At 44.8% G+C, this 20598-nt stretch overlaps 1 protein-coding gene across 1 annotated transcript; it reads left to right on the top strand.

Moving 5' to 3' along the window:
* Window positions 1-1574: 1574 nt before the first annotated feature.
* On the top strand, window positions 1575-19482 carry LOC121689635 (insulin receptor substrate 2-B). Its single transcript, XM_042069611.1, has 2 exons — window positions 1575-5452; window positions 16266-19482. The coding sequence occupies exons 1-2, from the start codon at window positions 1894-1896 to the stop codon at window positions 16268-16270; spliced, it is 3564 nt and encodes a 1187-aa protein (XP_041925545.1). The 5' UTR covers window positions 1575-1893; the 3' UTR covers window positions 16271-19482.
* Window positions 19483-20598: the final 1116 nt, after the last annotated feature.

Genomic DNA, 20598 nt, shown 5'->3' on the forward strand with positions numbered 1-20598 from the left:
TATGGTTATGTCAGGTGCCATGTGCGTGCGGTGAAGTGTTTTAAACAGTTTGACGAGCTTGACATTGATGCTGTGATCTACATCCTAAGCTTGACATTGATGATGTATTGACGTCTACATTCCAAGTAACTGATGATCGCTGATGATTTAGCTCTCCATTCTTCATTGTTATACACTCATAGATAATATACCTGGACTGTTGCAACAGTTGAGCATACGTGTCTTCACTATAAAAAACTATGCTATATTTACCTCTGTCATATCAGCATCCAGCGCACATCAGTACAATTCCAAGTCCGTACTCACTGTTTAGATTCCATGTAGCCTAGTGAAAACAGGGACTTCAACATAAAATCAATTTACTTTGAGGTTTTATAGGACACTACATTAGATATATAGGCAATATTTCCTCAGAGTATTCTGGCATCTATCTCCCTCCCCATACAGGCGAATGATCATAAACAGTCCCTACCTGACTGCCCAGTGGAGCCACAGTGATGGGTTTTGTTCTAAAACTGCAACAAATGGCCAAGTTATCACTGATAGAGGCTTGTTACCATACCGTCTTACGGTGATGAGGCGTTGTGTTGCAAGATTTTCCTACATATTTATGGCCATCCCAGACCACAGGACTATTACCTGACTAATGACTAATTACATGACTAATGAATTTGAAGATTATACCAAAACTGGTTACCTAAGATACAAGCCAAGCTGAAGACATTTGCATCTAGTGCTGTTTTAAAGACAGAGCAATTGACTGAACTATATAATCTGAACTAATGTCGAAGATGAGTGTGTGAGTGTGTGTGTGTGTGTGTGTGTGTGGGGGGGGGGGGTTGTCTAACTCATGTTCTGATGACATAAGTCACTTTCAGAGAAAATAATCTACAGGTTTACACACCTTAGTCAAAATCTTATTTCCCACATCTGGTTTACCACTGTTGAAAATCAACTAGTCAACTAGTCTCTCATCCGTGGTTTAATCAAGCTGATCCTCTCTTTTGGGTAAGCTCATTGGCTGATTGGCTGATTGATGCATACAATCTTCACAATAAATTGGTCCCCTGTCAGCATTCTGTATTAAATGGGCTCACCGGGAATAAGCAAGAAGACCTAGAGGTTGATGTGCTCTGCCAAATTAGAGTAGGCCTATGCGGTAATTTATTATTAGAAGAATCATTGTAGGCCTTGACCAGGGCAAAACCAAGAACGGAGTCTCTGAGCTACAGAGAGCTGGAAACGCTCAAGTAGAATTCCTCTCTTCTGGCCTAGATTCATGGAAGCCTCTCTTCAAAACGATTGGCCAATGCCAATGTCAAATGAAACAGTCGTCCACTGACTGTAGCTCATTCATGGAAACTATTCATTGGGGGCGAATACTGTCGATCATTGCTTAAACGCTGTTGCCCTCGCCTCAGTGAAACTCTTTGCATTATAATTGGTGGTTGAAATTTACGTAAATGAGAATGCTGTATGACCATTGGCTCATGATCGCATAGACGTCTATGAATATCAAACATCCACAAATCGAAACCTTGGTTTATCATATCATCCCGCCTACCAATCGATGACGCACAGGTCACGTGTTGTTTGTGCTCGCGTACGTAGAGATGTGTACAGAGAGGTAGCGAGGAACAGACTGATAGCAAGCCTGAAGGATCTAGCTACCGATAATAGAAACGGGTGAATGTGGTCATGTTGCAGTTGCTGGGCTTGAATTCATGGATCATTGGCAGGACTCCTATTTTTCCTGAAGCGGCCTAGAGGAGCCTATTATTGGAAAGACCGAAACGCGCCACACCGCTGGAGACACGGTCTCCCCAAACAAGAATGGGGTCTAACGTTAGGTTCTTACGGCTAAGGTAAAGTGACCTTTAATTGTAGTACCTAATGGCAAAGTTTACAAATTACCAAGACAGCAAAGCAGCTATGTTGATGCTGGAGACACAACAGAGGGCTCTGGGGACTAAATCTTCGGCCACTGCGGCCAACGGCGACACCTCGGCCGGGGAACCCTCATCTCCGTTAATTAATATTGGCGGCGCTCGATTCCAACACTTGCCACCCTCCAAACCTCAGAACACCCAGCCGAAGGATCACCAACAGTACCACTCTTCGCCTCAGCAACAGTTTTCTAGTGAAAAATATCACCATGAATCCCCGGTGAGGAACTCAACCTCATGTATTAACCCGGTAATGTTAGATGAGGATTCCCCTGCCTCTGTTAGCAACGCACACACAGTAGCCACAGCCGCTTGTGCTGCGAATGCTAACGTTAGTGCCATTACCTCTTCAGACGGGGTGGATGATATACGAAAGTGTGGCTACTTGAGGAAACAAAAACACGGACATAAAAGGTTTTTTGTGTTGAGGGCTTCAAGTCATCTCGGGCCTAGCCGACTGGAATATTATGACAGCGAAAAGAAGTTCAGAAATAGCGTTCGATCTGCCGCTGCTGCTTGTGCTACGGCTGCCTCTTCATCTGGAACCGCGACCACCTCCTCTCCAAAAAGGGTTATTTATCTATATCAGTGTTTTACTGTAAACAAAAGGGCCGACTCGAAGAACAAGCACCTTATAGCTCTGTATACTAAAGATGAGTACTTTGCTATAGTGGCTGAAAATGAACAGGAGCAGGAAGACTGGTACCTGGCTCTGAGCGAGCAGATGAGTGAGGGCAAACGGGGGCATGTTGATGCTGATGACTTGGATGATGGCTATGGCACAGTATTACCAGGCACTGTTTTCAAAGAGGTGTGGCAGGTGAATGTGAAACCTAAGGGTCTGGGGCAGAGCAAAAACCTGACTGGAGTCTACCGCCTGTGTCTCTCCTCGAAGAGTATCCACTTAGTGAAGCTGAACTCAGAGACGCCGTGTGTCAACTTGCAGCTGATGAACATCCGCCGCTGCGGCCACTCGGAGAGCTTTTTCTTCATCGAGGTGGGTCGTTCGTCCTCCATAGGCCCTGGAGAGATCTGGATGCAGGTAGATGATTCAGTGGTGGCTCAGAGTATGCACGAAACCATCCTGGAGACCATGAAGGCACTGAAAGCCTATGCTGAGTTCCGGCCACGCAGTAAAAGCCAGTCGTCGGGTTCAAACCCCATCGCGTTTATCACAACACGGCGTCACCTGGGAAATCTGCCACCCAGTCAGACAGGGCTTCAACGACGCTCCCGGACTGAGTCTGTGGTTGGCACTCCACCCAGCAGCAAGAGCAGCGCCGCCAGTGGCTATCGCTTTCGAACGTCCAGCGAGGGTGAAGGTACGATGAGCAGGCCCTTCCGCTCCGTGACGGGCAGTCTGCTCCACCTGAACTCTGCCCGCCTCAGCCTCGGGCGACAGGAGGGCTCGGCCTCCACCAGTGGTGGCAGCAGTGGTGGACGCTACGTGCGGGCCCTGGTAGGGTCCACCTACCACACGCGCTCGGCCTCACTGCCCGTCTCTCACTTCCCCTCCACCAGCAGTCCGGTCAGCGTGTCCAGCAGCAGTGGCCACGGCTCGGTGTCCGACACCCTCACGCGTCCCTCCAGTGCCTCTCTCTGTGGCTCGCCCAGCGACGGCGGTTTCAACTCCTCTGACGAATACGGCTCCAGCCCTGGCGACGTGCGCTACTTCCGCGTGCGCAGCAACACGCCGGACTCGCTGGGCAACACGCCCCCGATCCGCGAGGAGCACGGCCTGAGCGACTACATGGCCATGGGCTGGCAGCGGGACCCAAGCGGGGCGGCCGGAGAAAGCGCCCTACGAGACGACGGAGCGGAAGACGACCGACCTGCCAATTCCGTACGCCGACGGACTCCCTCCTTCTCCCGCCAGGTTGGCGGCAGCGGAGGAGTGGCCATGTACCAGAAGATGACCCAGACTGCCCTCTCGCTGGACGAGGTGGCGGGAGAGGGAAGCCTGTCGTCTTCTCTCCGCTCGGACTACAGCTCCTCCTCAGACCACAGCCAGGCTCGAGCGCCTCAGGCTCCTCACAGCCCTGGCGCAGATGACGGCTATATGCCCATGATGCCCGGCGTGGGCTCCGCCCTTACGCCAGTGAGCGACTCTGATTATATGCCTATGCAACCCAGGGCTGCGCTCTCCCCTACCCTGTCTCCACAGGCGCATGGCTACAGGCAATCCACCCAGCAGCAGGAGGAGGATGCTCGGGGCTACATGATGATGCTGCCACGTGCGGGGAGATCGTCAGCGCCACAACCTGCCCATCCTAGTAGTGCCATCACAGATCCACCTGGGCATGGAGAGTACATGGACATGACTTCTGCGAGGGCGCATCACCCTCCCAGCGATGCCCACTGTGCGCGGGCCATGGCGGAGGTGCCCGGCGGTGCGTCCACGCCGTACTTCTCGCTCCCGCGCTCCTACAAAGCCCCCGCCAGAGAGAACCACCCGCGGGACGAGTACGTGCCCATGAGCTCGCCAGCGAAGCCCTCCGTCGACCCGTCTCCCCTATCTCTCGCCAGCTGCGGCGGTGCCGACCCGCGAGCCCACAGTCGCGCCGCCGTCCGGCCCACGCGCCTGCCTCTCGGCCGGCGCAGCTTTCACGGCGCCCTGAGGGAGGCGCCCTCCAGCCCCGGGGAGTACATCAACATCCAGTTTGCCGAGCGCCCGCCCGCGTACGCGTCCCCCTCTGGCTCGGCCTTCTCCAGCGGTCAGGAGAGACAGCAGTCTGTGGCCCCCCCTCCGCCTCCCCATCACCCGCAGGATGACTACATGAGCTTGGACGTCGCAGAAAGTTGTTCTCCCGCACAAGCACCACGTCCATCCCTCGTAGCCCCCTGGAACCCCCCGACCTACATCCGCCCAGTGACCTCAGCGGCAAGTGACCCGCCAGACGATTACACGGAGATGACCTTTGGCCTTGGCAGGGCTGAGGCTAGTAGTCCCACAGCCATGCTTCAACATCTCTGTGTCCTGGACCCACACTATGCAGCGCCGCTCACCCCCCCGCAGGCAGAGCCAAAGGTCATCCGTGCTGACCTGCAGGGTCGACGACGACACAGCTCCGAGACGTTTGCCTCGGCGTCGCCGGGGCCAACCAGCTCGGGGGGTGGCACCTGCACCAGTGCCACCTCCACTTACTCCTCGTCCTCGCGCCAAGCCGACAGTAACCGCTGGCAGAGCTCGGGGTCATTCGACAACGTGTGGATGTGTGTCGATGGATCCAACGCAACACAAGGCGCCGCCACCACCGCCGAAGCAGCTGCCCCGGCGGACGTAGCCGAGGGCTCGAATCCAGTGTCCGGATATATGTGTCGTGGCGTGTCCACGGGATATCAGAATGGCCTCAACTACATCGCCTTGGACTTGCAGGAAGATGGCCGAGCCAGCGGTGCTCTCGACGTGTCCTCCTCACCTACTGCAGGTGTACCCCTCCTGGAGAACGGGGCCTATGCTAGCATAGACTTCACCAAATCGGAAGGGCTCACAAGCACATCTACAGGTGAGTTAAACACCTGCCCCCCTCTGATACCTGAACCTCTCATGAGTCGCTGGCGAAAAAATAACCTTACATCTCTCTGTCTCCACCTTCTCTCTTTTGCTGAGCTAAGTGCAGACTTCATTTTGAAGAGGTTTGGCTTTTGCTGTTCCACAGAGAGAAGCTCCTGGTTTTACTGTTTCCTAGGAAGGTGTTTTGATGGTTTACCCTCTTTCTGTCCCTCATTTTAGACCAGCACTGGCTGATGCACTGCTGCTGTGCAAATAGGCACCTTTAGTTTAATCCATAAGTCCATGTGTAACATGTGGCAAACTCCGTTCTAGCCATGCATACAAAAAGCGGAACTGTAGATTTCTTCTTTTTCTTAACTTTCCATTTGTGCCACATGTATATTACTGCACCAGTTCTTTGTATTTACTAAATGTAAGGTGAGGGTGGATTGAAATACTTGATTTCATTGCAGCTGTCCTAATTATTATTTTATTTACTGATCGGCTGTTAGCGATATCTTGGTATTCAGTAATGGTGTTCTCCAGGGTCGTTTGGCTGATTGTCAGGTATGTTTGTGCAGCGTTTGTAGTGTTTGGGTAGAGCCAGAGAGAAGCAGTCTTCGGATGTTTCTGTAAGAAGTTGTTTTGGAGTCGCAGTGTGGAGAATGCAGTGTCAGGTGTTTTTGTAAGGAGCCTGTTCTGGAGTCGGTGTGCAGTCGTCGGTTAAATATGTTTCTATTTCCGCCCTGCTATTTAGGCAGATGTGAGGTGCTGTTTTGCCCTGCCTAGGGCTGGCGTGTGTCATAAGCTCACGCTGTGTGTGTGTGTGTGTGTGTGTGTGTGTGTGGTGTGTGTGTGGGTGGGTGGGTGAGAGAAAGAGAGAGAGGGAGGCATAGAAAGGGGGAGGTCTGCCTGGACAGTGGATCTGTTTGTGCCAGCTTCTGTCTTACAGAGGCTTACAAGAGGACATTCTGAACTCTTGATGTTGTAATCAGTCACTATGAGGTGGAAGTCTTCACGGGACCTGAAAAGCAGTACCCAACTTCAAAGATCACCTGAGTGATCACCTGAACCCAGGAGTCCAGGACTATGTCTTAGATAAAGTTATTGTATGCTGTTGCCTTAGGGTATCTATCCGCCCTAACTGAATCTTTCTTGGTGTGTGTGTGTGTGTGTGTGTGTGTGTGTGTGTGTGTGTGTGTGTGTGTGTATGTGCGCGCGCGCGCCCTAGAGGTGGAGAAAAATCAATGCAGTATAGTATCAATATTATTTTTCAGTATTCTATCAAAACAGCGGTGGAAAAATTTCCATATTTTTTTTGTAATGACATAATTCTATTTTGGTTCATACATCTACTCTGATGACATTGCTTTTAAAGTCCACAATTTGGCTTGATTTTGAGTCTCCCAGTAAAGTTTAATAACCTAGATGGGAGAAATAAATCGTAACGTGTGCCATAGTCAAGCCAAAACGCAATACTTGCTGTAGTGTAAAATGTAAAGAATCACAATAATATTGTATAGTAGCCCAAACACTGCTCTAGTATGGTATTGCTACTGTAGTAGGCCGAGCTGTTTTCTCCAGTGTGAACAGGAGTGGGTGTTTGGAGAGGAAGGTAGGCTAATCAATTAGATCCGCCATCTTGCTACTGCTGTTTACTTCTGTGTTTGTTTTGTTCCCTCCATCGATGACCCATCCTTTTATAGTTGTTCCATTCTAGACTGGTGGAGTCTTGAACAGTCTGGGGTCAAAATGCAGCAAATTATGTCAATCTGAGTTTTTTGGGATTTAAAGGGCCTTTGAAGACCTTATGAGTTTCTCTTGTTTTCAAGTATGATGAACAACAATGTTTTCAAAACAGCTTCTCAGTTTATTTTTCTATTTCAGAACCAGTACTGTTGTGCTCCAAAATATAGTCAATAACTTTTGGTGCCTTTGAAGAGGTCCTCTCTCTCTTTCTGTGACATCCTTTTTGTATATTGCATACCTATCCTGTACCCATGGCTGATTGTGTGTGAGAGGAGCGAGATGACCAAGATGGGGTCTGACATTAGCGGAGGGGTGAGAGTGAGTCAGTGTTCTCAGCAGAGCCTGACTGACTCATATGTTTGTTTTCCAGCCGAGATGAAGGTGTGTGAGAACGTTTGTGAATGATAAAAAAGTGGAACGAGCAAGGGAAGAGGAATCTCTCCTCTCCTCTCCTTTCTCTCTCTCTCCCCTTTCTCTCTCTTTCTGCAAATTGCTGCAGATTGTATGCAATCATATTTTGGTGCCAAGATATCGGTGGTCATTTTATTACTTCATATGCCAAAGTAGTATACCACCATCACTGTTCAAAGGAATCAGTGTGGAGATGTAGTGCTCCCTCCAGAGCAGTATACACTAATGCCTCTCTGGTTTGGTGGTCTGGACATCGTCCACTGGGCATGCTTTGCAATGATGACTAACGGCCATGGAAATTGACTACATTTGAAAAGGTGAGATCAACGTTTGAACAGTGGAAGTAGAGTTTGAACATGCTACATAACATTGTATGTAGCATTCCCATGGATGGGGATTTGTGTTTATCAAGTTTGTTGTAGCAAAGGAATGATGTAGTCTGTGGTTTAAGTACAGTTTTTGAGTGTTGGGGTGATGTTAATATGAGGCAGAATTTGTTGGTAGTTTTGATTGTGGCAGTTTTTATTCTGATCTGAGTCTGATGGTGTTTTGGTTGATAGAGTGCTATTTTATTGCAAGTCACTTATGGCATTGATTTGACATTGAGTTAGCAGTTTAGTTTCTAGTCTTGGCGGACATGGTGTTTTGTAGCTAGAGGTGCAGAGATTTTTTGTCTCAGACAGGATGTAGTCCGATAACGTGAAGTCATTTAGACAATATTGAATTTGTTCAGTGTTATGATGTAAGAATATCACCTCAGGGCATATGTTTTGGACGACCATGTTATGTTTTGATATCAGGAAGGTATTTTGTAAGTGGTGTTTAGAGAGAGAGAGAGAGAGAGAGAGAGCGACTGCGTTGGTAGAAGAATGTTGATGAGCCACGGTACGGCCACACACACAGGAATGCGGTTTAATGATGACACTTGGGACGCAATCCCTCAGTCTCCTCTTTCAGTTCACATGCACAAGCCAGCCCAACAGGTAGAAGCCCACACAGACTCTATCTGTTCTCTGTGTGTGTGTGTGTGTGTGTGCGCTCCTCATTGTGTCTTTACCGAGAGCAACTAAAAATCTACATTGAGGTTAAGGAAAGGCCTATTTTTGGAACCCTATCCTTATCGGTAGCAATGTTGCACTGTATGTCCTTTCATAATACAGGATCTGTTTGTCCTCATCTTACGTGGTTTCTTAAGATGGTTGATAGTTGTTTTTTGTAAGGGTCATGGTATGGAACAACATGCCGCCTATACTATACATTTTAAAAACAGACAAATGGAAAATGTTATATGTCTGTTGTGACCATGAGGGAGTGTGTGTGTGTGGGGGGGGGGGGGGGAGTCCATAGTCCATAGTCCATGTGAGTGGGTGGTTGGCATTGACCTGCTGGGGGAAGAGCATGGCTGAAGCCCTGTGCTGTGCTATGAGGGCTACGTGCCCTTTCAGTATATCGGCATATGTCTATATTTGCAGCTTTATTTTGAGCGTGCCCCTTATTTATGACTTCTGAACGCAGCCAACAGTTCTGCTGTCCCCTTACATGCAGGAAACGGGTGCAGCGGAGGTAATAGGATCCCTTCCCTGTGTCAAGTGCACCGCTTGCATTGCACACACACACACACACATACACACACACACACACACGGACCTATACACACTCTCGCCTACATTCTCCGTTCACTCATTGCTGGCCCAGCTCTTAAAGGGATACCCCTGTGAAAAGTTCTGGTGCTGTTGTTCTTGCAACAGACAGGTGCTCCTCTCTTTCCTAGTTGAGTTTTGCTCATTTTCTTCCTGTTACAAGGGTGTTTTCCCTTGTTGACAAAATCTGTGGTCTTGAGGGATGTGTGAGAATAAACAAAAGTGTTGTATTTAGTGGGGAAAAATCATATGGCAACCTGTCTGAAGTCTGTACATGCGTCACAGAAATCAAGTAATGATTCATGTGGCATGACATTGCTCCATTGTGTGGGGAACGCTTTGGGATGTTACTTTGGAACCATCTGGGTCATTCCACGTCAATTCAACCAGGGCCCACGCACTTAGGTCTCAAAAAATTCTGAAAAAAATACCAGGTGTACCTATGTTACCCAGGCGACACACTGTAAAATTACTCGAATGTAAGATCAATACTTTTCAAGATACAGGGGGAGGGGGTTGGATCCAATAACATTTGTATCAACTTTGAGGGACAGCTATGACCATGCAGGATCATCCAGACCAAACGTGACTATTTTACTACATACTATTCCTATTTATGTACCAGAATGCAAAATTTGAGCCTCCTACATGGTTTAGTTCTCGCGTTGTGGGCTTGTGAACTTTGACAAAAAAAAGAGGCCGAACAAAATCGACACCCCCCTCCCCCTGTAAAACTGGCTGTATCTTGGAAAGTATTGATCTTACATAAGAGTAATTTTACAGTGTGTCTCCTGGATAACATAGGTACACCTGGTAATTTTTTCAGAATTTTTTTTGTGTGCGTGGGCCCTGGTTGAATTGACGTGGAATGACCCATCTGCAAGCTATCAGTTGCTTTACACTGATGCAGCTAGTTTGGTCAACTAAAGCTGTTTGGAAAAAGAAGTTCAAAGTACTTTGTAAACAAATATAAAATTGACTGTAGGCCTACATTACAAATGCACATAATGACAAAATATGGTATTGAAAGGTCAGAATTGATCATTTAATTGAGTTTACGGCAAAACTCACTCACTCACTTGACTTAACTTCTTGACACTTAATATAAGCTTACCAAGTTAACTTTTACAAATTCAAATTTAAAACATTAAAACGTAGCCATTTTTTTTCACAGGTGAGCTGACGATCCAGCTTCCTGGAATAACCCTGAGACCTAGATAAATAAGACAATTCCATCTGGGCTTTTTACAGGGACAAAATGGGGAACAATTGTGTTTTGTGTTTTAAAAATATGGATTTTGTGTTATCTGACCAACTATAGACAAAAATGTCTCACTAAAACTAAAGAAAAAGTATTTAATCTTTTTGACAGTTTAAACAGTTTAAAACTGGTCTGAAAATGGGCCTGTTGTACTAGTCAGTTTCTCACTTGTAGGGCAGTCTTTAACTTGCACATTTGTGGTGGGATCTGGGAAAACCCATCACTTCAGTATGGAAATATTTTAGTTTCATGACCTTTTTCTAAATCTACTCTAATAAAGGAAAGAAAGATTACTTTTCAATATTGTTGGCAGCATCCTCCAGGAATCAACTTGACTTCACCTTGTCCTTAAAAGATGGACAATAGGGTATGGCTTGTTATTTAGAGGACTGAAGAAAGAGATGTTCTGATTTGAGTAGGGTCAATGCATAATGGAAATATTTGCATTGTGTAAGAATTAAAGATCAATTCCAGATGTCTAATGGGAATTTTGGCATATTTGAATTTGAATCTGAATTCATTCTCATTGCCACCCCTTGTTCTGGTTCTAAATGATCAGTCGTACCAACTGTTGTTTTGAGGTAGTGAATCCCTTGATACTGTACACTGGTTTCAAGGTAAAGGATGATCCCATCACCCTGTTCCCTGAAGTCCCCACATGCCCTCAGGGCTGTGATTGGCTATATTGCCCTTGGGCATGGTATGTTGTCCCTTCCCTTTACCCCCTAAGCTTGGTGAACCCAGGCGAACTTGTTAGCAAATTTGAATTTGCGCTGCAAGTTGGTCTGGAAAGGTGCCCGTTGACGTCAGTTTCTGAATCACCAAAAACTCAGGAATGTGCATTTTCTTTGGAATTCAGTAAAAAAAAAAACATTTAAAACTTTCGTTTACAAGAAAAACATGTCTGCTGAACTTCTGAAACAATTTGGTGAGACTATAATGCACAAAGTCAAGTTTAAAGTAGTAAGTAAGTCAAGTTATGGAAGTAGTAAAATGGAAAGTTTTGGAAACGAGCGTCCTTTCCAACGCCCCCTCCCCCAACTGTCTCCTTCTCTTCCGTAATCATTTCCTTTGCCCTCTAAATAACGCATGTTGTGCTTATCTGCAGTCTCTTATACTGTCATTAATTTTCAATTAGTGATGTTTTGTTTGCTTGTTAAGATATGTGGGTTGTTATCTATCTAATGTGGCCCAGTGTTGCAAAGCCAAGCTTTCTGTTAACCCAGCTGGTTTTGTGCCGCGTCCACTTGCGTGTCCAGCCCTAGGTCCATTTGTGCCTCTTAAGGTAAAATGATATTGATTCAGTTTAAACATACGTTCAATTCAATTCACCCAAAATGAGGTGGCGGGCCGTAGTTTGGGGACCACTGCTATTGTTACCGACAAGGTGAATTCAATTTATATCTGTGGTGATGTCAATAGCCGAATCGGGGCGCTTAAGGACTATGTGGAAGGAGATGACCTCTCTCCCCGAATAGCTCTTGACACAAATGTAAATAAGCATGGTCATACTTTTATGGAATTTTTGAAGGACTAAATGTTGTATACTTAACGGGAGGTTAAATCCTGAAAATGACAACTTTACTTACATTTCTGTAAGGGGCAAAGCTGTTGTTGATTACATAGTGACACCTCATGTTGATTTGAAAACATGTCTTGGATTTAATGTTTATTCCCCTTCTGAACTTATTGACAGGGTTGGTCCAGAAGGTTTTAATTTGATTGGTGAGCATGGCAGACTCCCTGACCATTCAGTTATTTGTTTACGTTTTCAAGCGGGGGAGGTAGTTAATACTCAGAATAATGTTGACTGTTTACAGTATGTAAAAAGACGAGACAGCAATTACCCTGTTGATTTTCTGTCTTCAGAGAGGTGTTGCAGCCAGGGTCGGATTGGGAACAAAATTCCAAAATTCGGCCCTGGCAATTTTCTCCTGGACCGGCCCACCACTGGACCGACGCCCCCCCCCCAAATAAATAACAAACACCCAGTAGGCCTATTATGCTGTAGCAACATTTCATAAACTGAACCCAAACATTAAACATTTAGATTTTAGATCTATAATCACAATAACACGGGGGTCCGGTCGTGTCTCTGTCTCTAGGCAAGACAGTCTCATATTCTGTCTGTCTCATGTCATGTTACCCCATGCATTAAACCACGTCACTGCTTGACTAAAAAATATAGGCTACTGAACATGGACATCGTCATAGTTGACAGAAATTACGTTTTGTGCCAACATGTTGTAGAAACACAACCACAGCCTTAATTTGGTGCAAATCTCCTTTACTTTGGTTATAGTCCGCGATTCACATTAACTGTAGGCTATCACCACAAGTGTATAGCCTACTAAACGTTTTTGCCCAAGTTTGTGTGCCGTCATCACATTTTGCAACATTAGGCTACCTTCGTTACTAATCTACCAGTTGGCCTACTTTTTACCTGCATCGACTCGCGAATCGCGATTGATTGTGCATTTAATGTAACACTCGGTGGAGAGACTTCCTCTTTCCAAGTTTCACTTTCACTGTCGTTGTGAGCTAAAAGGCTAGGCTAGGCCTAGCTAGGCTAGGCCTACTATGTGGGAAATACTTTGAAGTTCCTTTTGAGTAGGATCAGCTCCAAAAATGAATGGATTTTCTTTAACCTGAGCTTCACTTTTCCACCAAGTTGTGCGAAAATTGTAGACTACCCGTATTTTTTTTTATGTTGACAGAACCGCACTACAGTAGCCTATGGTGCAGTAAATGGAAGCTCTTGGTAGCGCGTGCAACTAACGCCTATAAAAACAATATATTTATGGAATAAAACTAGACCTCTGGTTCCTGCTGGTTGGTGATGTGAACACCAGCCAGCGGAGGACACCTACTAGGCTACCGTGCACTCGTAGGCTATATTTCCCCACAAACCTAGCGGCTGCTTGGACAAATCCACTTGAGGGGTGGGGCAGGGGGGCGCCATCGTAACACACACTGAATTTGTCATGAAGGCTAAAATGATTGACCTGTCACCCCCCAAGCCAAATGGATGCAACTGCATTTATAGGCTAGGCATATGCCTACATGACGGGCCGCAAATAGGCCTAGTCTAAATAACTTTGCCCATGCCCGGTTGTACAGATTACCAGTCCGAGCCTGCATGACAAGTTTCCCGCACACTTGCAAATCTTTGGGAGAGCTGACTGATTATGATGTCCAGAGTTGCATTAAATACCTGCACTTTGAAGTATCTCTCTGCATCGGCTAAGCGCTCATCTTCCGATAGATCGTAAAAGTGACTCTTCACTCTCCGTGCTCTTAACATTCTAAAGTTCAAAAAAAAAAAAGAGGGCGGGGGTAGCGACGGGCCCCGGGAGGTCACGGGCCCTGGTGCGACTGCACTTGCTGCACCTACTATAGTTACGCCACCGATGCAAACTAAATAAACTCAATTTAATTCGCAATAATGTCATATTCGCAATAATACCCACTGACGATGGTGAGCCAGATACCTCAAAGAAAAAGAAGGGGTCATTCAATACGAAATATGACGAGTCATATTTAAAATATAGTTTCGCAGAGACCGGTGACTCGCATGCACCAAGTCCTTTATGTGTGGTATTTGGCGATAAGTTGTCAAACGAAGCAATGAAACCATCAGAGCTAATTCGATATCTAGTCCAAGCATCCTACACTTAAAGACAAATCACTTGAGTTCTTTGAGCGTAAGAAACGCGAGCAAGAAGGTCAAAAAACTAGTGCGTAAAGCAAACACATCGGTGAACGTGGCTGCGCTAAAAGCCTCATAGTGGCTAGTCGGATTGCTAAATCTAAGAAGCCCTTTACTATTGGGGAATTCTGCCTGCTGGTAAAGGCATGTGCAATGAACTCATTGGGGAGGCTGCAGCTAAAAAAATAGCTCAGGTAGCGCTTTCTGCAAGCACTGTCCATAGGCGAATTGATGATATGTCAGAGGATATTGAGGCACAGTTGTTAGAGAAGGTGAATGGGTCACCGTGGTACGCTATCCAAGTTGGTTGGTTGCAGGTCACTGGCCAGAGTGTTTGAGTTGCGAGAGCCGCTGCAGATATTTCTTACAGAAAAAAAAGTCACCGTTAGCTGCATATTTTAGTGATGAGGACTGGGTGTCAAAACTCGCTTACCTGTGTGACATATTCGGGTTGCTTAATGACAACCTGTCACTGAATGACGACTGTCTTTAAACTGGCAGATAAAGTCGCTGCATTTAAAGCCAAGCTTGATTTGTGGGTACGACAAGTGGATCGGGGTGTATTTCATATGTTCCAAACAGTAGTGGGGGTTTTGGGAGAGACTGAGGCAGGGCCCTTTCTCTCGCAGCTGGTGCGCGATCACCTTGTTGCGCTTTCAAATGAGTTTGAGCGTTACTTCCCACCCTCCAAAGATCCACGGCAAACCAATGAGTGGGTTCGCAACCCATTTGTCAATATCCCCAATAGTCCTAACTTGTCAGCGCAGGAGGAAGAGCAGTTGATCGAAATTGCAAATGACGGTGGTCTTAAGAGTGTGTAGGCTATGAGGAAACCTCTCTGGCGGGTTTTTCGATGAAAACCAAAGCAGATGTAGCTTATGAAAACCCGATATAGCCGTAAAAGCGCTGAAAACGTTGCTACCATTTCCCACTTCGTATCTATGCGAGGCCAGGTTTTCGGCAATGACTGCAACTAAGACCAAATTGCGCAATCGACTGGACATTTTCAAACACACTGAGGGTGTCACTGTCTTCCATCACCCACAGATGGAACCTTCTTGTTGCAGGGAAACAAGCACAGGGCTCCCACTGATTATATTTGTAATGCACGTTTAGTTTCCATGTTTTGTTACCATATTTTGTTAAGCATGTTCACACATGATCGATGTAGCTTCAAGTTGTTCAATTTTCATAGTTCATATTGTTCAATTTTCACTTCTTCAAGTTCACGTTTTTCACATTTTTAAGAGTTCTTTACCTTCACTGTTCATACATAACTGGAGCTTGTTCTTTTCAAGTAATGCATGCAGAACATGGAACCCCGAACCCCCCCCCCCCCCCTGATGTAGAGGACAAGGATATGAGCTTTTTTTATGTCAGGATATTCTCTAATGTCTTTATATGCGATCTACTTCTTAGTGTATGAAAATGTCACTGTTATGCTTTTTTTTTTTAATGAATATACATATATGCCTTTGATGCGGTCAGTTGAAAGTTGACCAGTTGCTCATTGGAATGTGGTTTAGTATTATGGAAGGCTGGTGCATGGTAGTGGGTCAGAGAGGGGCACTCGCTGCTTTTGGTCTGGACAGGGGCCACTGCTGTTGATGATGATTTCCTATGAGTTTACCTATGAGAGAGAGAGAGAGAGAGAGGGAAAAAAAAAAGAGGGATACAATGAGGCCACTGCATTCCAGCCGCTTGGACCTCTGTCAAAGCATCCGCATTGTTGCCCGCTGCGGCATTGTTTGATGGGACAAAAACGCCTCCATCAAAGGGGCTGCTTGTCCCAGCAAGGTCAACTTAGGCGAGTGGTCTGGACCTACCAGAACCATCAGTTCCACAAACTCGCTCTGAAGGGGACAGATTGGCTTGGGATGACACATGGATCTCTACTCTATACTACTGTTGAACAAAATGAAGTTGAATGAAGTCGGTTTTTTTTATTCACTTATCTGATACTCTCTTTGCTTCTCTTGCAATCTCTTTGATATTTAATGTCATTTCTATTTTCTTTGCACTACTTAATGTCCTCTCTCCATTCTCTCTCTTGCAGATTGAAGATTTGGACCCTTTCGCTGGTTGATGTCTTCTAATTGGCCTGACTCCCCTCATCTCCTCACTTAAAGACCGGCCAGACAGTGGCCTTCCATTGACCCACCCACTGTTATCGTTTGTTTTTCACTCGTTGTGCCTCAGCAAGCTGCTGCATTGGCATTTTTGATTTGCATTAATAATTTTGAAAATGATTACTATATTATCGTCGAACAGCACAAAAAGGAAGATAGACCCTGAAGCCCAGACTGGTTGGGACAGATCTGGGGGGTATATCTTTATATATATATATATATATATGCCCCCGTTGTTTGCTGCCACAGATAGAAGTTTTAATTTTGACACCGATCACTACAGGTACTGGCTTTGGCATCTCTATCGGATTGGTATCAGGTACTTTTTGTTTGTATAAATGAGTTTATTTTGAAGATTTCTTGTAGCGTTGTTTTTTTTCCTCTGAGGTGTTGTTCTCTGTTCCACATATGTTTCCGTGCAGCAACATTTCCCTGTCCGTAAATCACAATCTCAGCTCCTTGTGTTTAAGTGAGAGAAAGTGTAAGTGTGTGTGTGTGTGAGTGAGAGAGAGGTAGGTGATGACGTAAAGGGATTCCAGTAACCCTCTGCCAAACCCCAGGTGTGATGTGCTGTGCATTCCAGCAGTTTGATACTGCCCCCACTCTGCTCCACTCCTTCCTCCCTCTCCCCACATCTGCACCTCCACAAGCTCTGCGCCCCACATCTGCACCTCCACAAGCTCTGCTCCCCACTCACACCCAAACTCCACTCACATCCACACCCAAACTCAACAACATGCACACGGCCAAACCCCTCTTACACCCACACACCTAAACTCATCCTGGCATTGCCAAGAATGCAGGGATCGCTCAGAGAGAGGATGGAAGGAAGGAATGAAAGGAGGAGAGAAATAGAGAAAGTAGGATTTGCCCTGGAACTGATCAAAAACCAGCTCAAATCTAAGCCAGAGGAAGTTATGACGCCAAGGCGAGCACTGGTCAGTTTAACACAATGTAAACGGCACTATTATCTCTATTGCCAATAAAAATAATAATAATGATAATAATAATAACAAAGTGCAGCGAACCAACAGGCAACACCTCAGAGAATAAAGGTGTGCTTTATATTTCAGATGGTACAGGTGTCGTGGCAGGTAAAAACAGGGTTCTTTACTGTCAGGCCTGTAAGGGTGCAGGTTGAGGATGCTGTTGGGGCAGGATGCTAATTGAACTGTTCAGTCCTCTAATTATGTGCCTCACCTTTAGCTCCTGAATTTGGGGAAAGAAAAAAAAAGGCACAAAAAAGTTTCTATGAAGTTATGAAAGGGGGTGGCAATAAAGCTGATTCCAGTGGTGATGGTTATAGCATATTTTCCTGTCCAAAAATTTGAAGTGTGCCATGATTTCTTTTTTTCTTTCTCTCTCTCCATGCCCCATGCAGTGTCATCGGTACTGTTCTGTGTGTGTGTGTGTGTGTATGTGTGTACTCGCACGTTCCTTTTTTTCAATGTTGGACAAATCGGTGAAGACACTGTAGTTAAAAGGAGTGTTTGAACAGCACAGGAAGAATAAACTTGTTTTTGGTACTGCTTCCACCACTAGAGATTCACCGGCTTTGTTAAATTTAAACGCATAATAAAAAATAATTTAAACTGACTACCTGAACATTTTGTTCACCTCCAACCCCTCAAGTCATTGGCTCCTAACTCCCTTCATATATGACGGAACCAAATATGCAGAACTGCTATTGAAGTTTCTTACTTTGAGGAAAGTTAAGATGAGGGAAAGGTACAGGGAAATATTTTTATGGTACAACTTGATTGTGTTTCGATTTAGGAATGATAATGAGCATTATTACTGATACCAATAGGAAGGAATGCTTTTACGATGTGTACAAAAGTATCAAAAGTATGGAAACAATAATTCACTTTGACAAATCGTTTCATAGTTTTGACCCTGATTCATTAGGGTGACTATGCTTGTTGACATTTTCAAGAAATATATAATGTGGAGAAGCATGACACCAGTTGTTTCTGAACCCCCTGGTTAAGCAGCATTCAGCCTGTACTAAACTCCTGAAAATGTGCTGTAATATATTTTAAAACAAAAGTTGTTAAGTGAACTGAAAAGTATTAGATATATTGCTTCATAGATGTATTTTTTTATTTTGTTTTACTGGCACAACAAATAAACTATCCACTAAGAAAGCTTTAAAGAACTTCTGTTCTGGACATTTCACCCTCATTGGAAAGTGACCAGGATTTCAGAGCATTTTAGAACCAGAAAGTTCATTTCAATTATTTTTAAAAAAAATAATTGTATACTCCTAACCCCTTTTCCATGCAGCATTTTAAACACAAAACAAAAATGACACAATATTACATAATAAGTAATTAAGTAATACACATATGCCCCCACTCAGTGTGTAGGTCCTGCATTAAATACTATTTCTAATTTCTTCTCAGTTTACATATAGTTTACAGATCTGAGAGGAGACCAAAATACAGTGAGCAAAAAAGAAAATCAATTGTCTTTGCTATTGTGTGAAATTGGTTTAAACATTCAGTGGTGTTGTAATGAAAAATGTGGGGCCGGGGAGGAATTAAAAAAACTGGTGTGAGAAGGAATGTGCAAATTTTTTTTTCTTTGAAGACTTTTGCATTTTTATAAAAGCCTCTGCCCAATGTTTTGTATCTTATTATAATTATTATTTTTAATTCGCTGCTGTGTAGTACAATACAAAACAGAAATTTTGAATGTGATGATGATGGGGGCAATCTGTAGAGTAAGAACGATGCTGATGAGTGGTGTCATTGCCATGCAACCTGTGTTTTGTTTTTGATTTGAGAGAAAATTGTATTTTCAAGCTTGACAGAGTGGGATTGAGTGTCAGCTATGGGGGGGGGGGGGGGGATCGGACTCTTCATCCCAGTGCATACATAATCTGAAATGTATGGCTGAAAGAAAAATAGATGTTAACACCAGTTCATGGCTGCATCCTCTACTGTAAATACTTATTGCTTTTTTTTCTTTTTTATGTTAATTGCCCCCCCCCAGTGTTGATTTCCCTCCCTCTCTTTTCTATGGAGAGAGCAAGGGAGACGTAGTCAGAACATTTTGAGCATTGCATAGTGTTTATATTTATCTGATTGTTTTTTTTCTTGCTTTCAACAGAGCTATTGCAATAAAAATGTGTTAACGTAACCATTGACTGCTTCTCACTCTGTTTATTTGAAACAACAAGAATAGAATTAATGTAATTGTAATTATAGAATTATTATTTGTACTATTTTTCAATGCTGTTGCAGCAGCTGTTTTTTGCCGTCACGGTCACCAATACTCTCAAATAAGCATAGGATGGGCTCTCAAATAAGCATAGGATGGGCTGTTATATGAAAGCAGTAAGCTACCCCCAGCAACAAACACACTGCCACAGCCAAGTGCCAAGAGGACAAAGTCCCTTTGGTGGATAAACAGGAATTTATTAACAGAGCAGGCTAAAGTACAGTTTTAACCAATTGGCTGGGAAAACATTGTTTTGACTACTCTACCAAGAGAAGCTAAACTGGCCTCTAACCAATTCAGCAGCCATATTATTACGGCTAGTGCTGAAGGAAATCGGAGGCCATTTTTCCCCCACAGGTTTTCACAGGTAACTTGTTGAGACCAGCATGCCACTCTGAGTCTTCTATGTGCTGTTCAGGACATAGAGCATTCAGGGAGTCTCTCTGGAACACCATGACTCCTATCATCTTATTTGGTAAAACGTCGTGACCGAATGAGTTAAGGGCCTTTTGTAAATCAGGAAACAGTCTCACATGAGAGAGTTTATAGAAATCTGTTGCTACAGGTGAACTTCGGAGTGGAGCTGCAACATTCCTAGAAGCTTCTGAGCCCCTCGTGCCCCCTCACTGACCTGAGCATTTAGCACCAAATCCCAGGGGTGTGACACAGAAATTCCCTAGACAGAGAGGAAAACCTCTCTCTCTCACACACACACTCTGATTCTCAGCTATAGTTTGACAAAACACAATTGTAATGCCAAAGCAAAATAGACTTTATCACACAACTGTGATAAACTGTTTCAGGAGTCTAACCAAACATCTTTATCAGTTTTCATCAAGATTACTTTTCTGTAGGTATAGAGAGCACTGCCATTTAAAATAATCTTGTATCACTTATTAGTACATATTTGAGTGATATTCTGCACACACTGGAGCACCAGTCCATAGGGTTCTCTGATGCATATAGCGTTTGTAAATAGAACATTTTAAAAAGATAAGCCCTATACTTGTGTGTATGTGGGTTAAGTGCTTCCCA

The sequence above is a fragment of the Alosa sapidissima genome, chromosome 18 (assembly GCF_018492685.1).
Source record: "Alosa sapidissima isolate fAloSap1 chromosome 18, fAloSap1.pri, whole genome shotgun sequence".
NCBI lineage: Eukaryota > Metazoa > Chordata > Actinopteri > Clupeiformes > Clupeidae > Alosa > Alosa sapidissima.